This window comes from Lolium rigidum, chromosome 3 (genome assembly GCF_022539505.1).
Source record: "Lolium rigidum isolate FL_2022 chromosome 3, APGP_CSIRO_Lrig_0.1, whole genome shotgun sequence".
In the NCBI taxonomy this organism is placed as follows: domain Eukaryota; kingdom Viridiplantae; phylum Streptophyta; class Magnoliopsida; order Poales; family Poaceae; genus Lolium; species Lolium rigidum.
The window spans coordinates 267,430,131-267,434,718 of record NC_061510.1 but is presented as its reverse complement, the minus strand read 5'-3'; the positions used below and the strand labels follow the sequence as shown (position 1 = coordinate 267,434,718).

Here is a 4,588-nt window from a genome sequence, read left to right as displayed (position 1 = left end):
TTTGGAGCACGCAGGCGGTGCCGTCTCTGGTTGGCGACGTCCAAGGCGGATCCGTCAGGGAGAGCAATCCTGGGGAGCTGCAATCTGGCCTATTTTCCTTAGCAAAATGATTTTTGTAGAAATTAGCCGCCACTTCAAGCACTTCTTCATTTTTTCGACAGGAGACCATCAGGGCCAATAATAAGGACACTTAAATTATTTTTTCCTTCATCTTTAGTTGGCAACCGTATGAAAATAGGATGTACTCCCTCCATTCCACGAAAATTGTCTAAGAGGTCGTTTGGTATCCATCATTTGGGCATGAAATCCTGAAATTCATTTTGGAATTTCATAGGTAGGTTGTTTGATTGCCAAAAAATTGGACCATCATTTTATTTAGGAAATCCAGCAAAATAACAGTATGTGTAAACACGATTCCGAGCTGAAACCTACCATTCACATTTCTCCATGGAAGTCATTTACAAATTCAATATTAAATTCTACTGTCATTTACAATTCTTGTGGCAACCAAACAAGTGTCTATTTCTGAAATTACAATGTAAAAATGCTACAAATGAAAGGAAAACCTGGCTTCCAAACTACTTCTAAGATTTATCAAAATTTAGATGTATCTAGACACAAAATAGCATCTAGATGCATCTAAATTTTGTCAAAATCTCGGACAATTATCATGGGATAGAAGGAGTATTAAAATTCCCTTCAACAACTTTCCTATCTCTAGATTGTTGCCACATCAAGTTCAGCTTTAATTTCAATATGTTGTACTCATATATAGTCATATACTGAAACTATTTATTTCTGTTTCGACATTAACAGATCAACCGACAACCTCCTCCAAAAGCATCCGATCTCACTTCATCCAATCAATGCAACATCGAATATTTTGGTACGATTTCTTTTCTCGTTGTTTGTAGAAGTTGTGAAAAAATGTTGCACAACACATGTAGCAAAATAAAAGTCACATATATGCTCATGAAAATTAATCGACCATATGCAGCATAAAAACAAGATCCCTAAATAACTGAAACAGGAATGAAGGTGCGTGGGTGGAATTCCTCAGCAGTATGGTAGAGAGAAAGTCGAATCACTTTCGTAACATGTACTACATTGTGACACATCGTATATCACAATTCAAAACATGTACTACATTAAACCATTTTGTCATTCCCACAGAGAAGTCTAACACAGCTCATATACATACAAAAGAATCAACAGATTCAGAATTTTAGCCTTCTGACATTCATGCCTTGGTAAATTCCAAAAACACTTGATGTGTCTTTGTTCCTCAAGGTAAGCCTTGTAACCAATCACCAAAAGTTGTTCTTATAAAGAACACAAAACAAGTATACGCCAGGTGTCAAACAACACTTTAATTTTTCCCAGGTGTAATTCCAACTACGACGTTGCTAACCTGTGTCAAATGAACAGATGTAGCTAAGTACTCCAGATTCAATTAGCAATGTAAAAGATAGTTCATTGGATTGAAGCAAACAAATGAGGGGCTTACCAGTTTACCCTTTTCGTCAACTGTCATAGGGTTCTCAACAACAACGGTTACATTCTGGGGATGAGATGTGGGCTGCAAGAAGATGAAAAAGAAATGAGATAAATCATTCTACTCATCAGGAACAATTTGTGAGCATAAAGTACATGGGTATGGACAACTGAACATACAGCAGAAGTGGATGGGGCATTATATGCAGATTCATTTGATGTAGGCCTTGGACATGGTGTTGGTGACATGGTATTTATCTGAAATTCAGAACACAGATGGTTCAAAATCAGTAAATATTCCTGCTAATATATTGTGTGCACTTGCATCACATGAAGGTTGAGAGCAAGGCTCAACTTACCCCAGTATTTGTGATATACTCGCAGATGGCACATTTGACAGAAGGTGCTCCATGTGGATACATCAAAGTTGTCCGGCACCGACCACAGTTCACGTGGGCTATATTGTTGACTGCATGACGTACAAAAGTGAAATAGCTCAAGAAAAGAGGTCCACACGAAATTGAAGTGCAATATTTCATAGAGGCAGTATAACATAGCCTACTACTGAAAGCACAAAGCAAATTTTCAATTAACTGAACGTTATTCTATTCAATGTTCAGCATGCAAACCTAGGCTGTACTAGACCAACAATGTAGAGTCAAATTAGCTATACACATGCTTTTCCATGTGAGGATGCTATCATTCTAAATCCTGAAGCATGCCACTATTAGGTGCTGCTTGCTAAATTAATTAGCGGAAGGCAATTGACCACATCTAAAGTTCCATGGATGACACACATTCCTCAAACAATGTACCGTGCCTTTGTGTCAAAAGCATAATGTGAAGCTCATAAGAAAAAAAGAAAAAAAAAACAGGAAATGAGGCAGAATTAGCATTACCTGGTCTGACAAGATTGACTGTACTGCAACATGAGCATCTCACAGTGTCTGCATTACGGGTGTACATCAGCAAAGTTCGGCAGCCACCACATATAAGCTGAGCCATTTCCACTGCTGCATTACAAAATTCGTACTTATATAAGCATTTTTCTTTCATATTGAACTTCTACAAGTACGTTGAATTGATGGATTAACAACCAATCAACATGGACAAAGTATAATAACCTTAAAAAGGTAACAGCTTTGGAGATACTGGAAATATAGAATAAGAAGTTACTAATTGACTGAAATTGCAAGAATTGCTTCTTTCAATGACAAACAATCAATTAACCCAGCACTGCATGGGCTACATGGTAGTATAAATATGACAGGAGAATGAAGTATGGCGGGAAGCAGTGAGCAAAGAAATGTGTCCAAGCATAGAATACACAACTGGTGACCTGTGAAGAAGATATTGTCCTACTTCCCTGAAGCTTTTACTAATGCAACTAGTCGTTAATTTTCAGAGGTACGTGCGTAGCAAGTTTAAGATTTTTATTGCCGTCCAGAGGAATGAGATTTTTTAAGTGCAGATACTGAAGTTGTTTTTTACTTATCCACCAACTGAGGCAGAATGAGGAGGTAACCAAGGGACCTAATGTGAGTATGGTTGCCTGGTTGGTGCAAACCGTGGCACAAACGTTTTCAAACTGGGCCTCTTTGGAACTCAGCAACAAAAAATATCGCAATGAAATTTTGTTGAACTATGAAACCCCAAAACACACAAGAATATTGAACTATGAACTTCCAAAAGGTAAAATAAAATGAGGTTTCGGCCCATGTTGATTTCCTTAAAGGGCACATGAATGTATTACATAGGAATTTGGCAACTCCATTCCTATTTTTGAATGACAAGTAGGGAAAAAGATCCAAAGTATCAGATTTCTGTGAAAATCCGGCAATCTAAATGGACCTTGGTACACTGGTAAGCAGGAGGCAGCAAAGATGTGAACATTGGGATACAGGACAAATGGCAGACCATGTACAGACTACTCATAGTGGAAGTAAATCACACACCCCAAGATGTTTTGGTGACATGGCATATCAATAAATAAAGAAAGAGAATGAGGTGGTAACTAACTATGTTACCATAACATCACACACCCCACGACAAAATGAGTCTGCAACGTAATAAATGACACAATCCACGAAACCATATACAAGTATAAGTTACTACCCACTATGGAGGTAGTAACATAAACTAGTAACATATGCGTGTTACTAGTCAAAGTTACTCCCCATTTTAAAGTTGGACAATACAATTTAGGCAGTAGATGGAAGTAGGCACCGTTCTGGGTTCCACTGCAGTTGCAATGCTAGGAACATAAGAATTATCAACATAATATTGTAATGCGAACACTACATTAAACTAACTAGTCACCCAGCGCAAATAATTGCAATACAGATCCAACAAGAAAATAAATTGTACCCACTATTCAGCTGTGAAAGTAGTTTCGTTTTTAGAAAATGGCATACATATACAGATCCAACACAATTAACAGTGTTGTCCAAATTTAAAATGGCTCTGTTATTTGCTGTGAATTAACAATACCTGAACATATAGAACAAACACAGACAGATCCTTACTGTTCTCCAAATTTAAAATGGTTTTGTTATTTCCAGTGAATCGGCAGTACTTGTCTATGCGGAAAGCCACTTAGGCCTTTTTGAGAATAAATAAATGGCAGGGTTCAACATAAGATTCATCCATCGACCTGATATTAACCACTCTGTTCCGGAATACCACAGTACTAGTACTATACAAGCAGCAGACTGCAAAACTAGGCCTGCAGAAGCTTGAAGTGAAGTAACATAGAGCAAAACTGAACCATGTATGCGGAGAGAACGAATTCAAATGCCACGGTGACTCTCTGCCTAGCATGCCCTGGGTAAGTAAGTCCTGCTGCACAGATTATCGTAGCATTTGCAAATGCAACAGTAAACTCTACTTATCTTACTTCGGATGGTATAAGTGAGGCGATGGCAGTACGACAATAGCAACAACGGAAACGAAATCGGGCTGCGTCATCCAAGTACCTGGCGCTGGGGGCGGGACGGCGGTGATGGCGCGGCACAGGGCGCAGCAGACGCTGGGCGCCCCCGCCGGGTAGGCGAGGACGCGCCGGCAGCGGTGGCACACGATCTGGCTCTGCATA

General features: G+C 39.1%; 1 protein-coding gene across 1 annotated transcript; it reads right to left on the bottom strand.

The window, feature by feature from the left end:
• Positions 1 to 1,298: 1,298 nt before the first annotated feature.
• On the bottom strand, positions 1,299 to 4,588 carry LOC124699448 (protein LOL3-like). Its single transcript, XM_047231747.1, has 6 exons — positions 4,470 to 4,588; positions 2,394 to 2,507; positions 1,854 to 1,963; positions 1,675 to 1,752; positions 1,508 to 1,579; positions 1,299 to 1,411 (listed from the first exon to the last, which is right to left on the bottom strand). Exons 1-6 carry the CDS (start codon positions 4,585 to 4,587, stop codon positions 1,370 to 1,372), a joined length of 534 nt encoding a protein of 177 aa, XP_047087703.1. The 5' UTR covers position 4,588; the 3' UTR covers positions 1,299 to 1,369.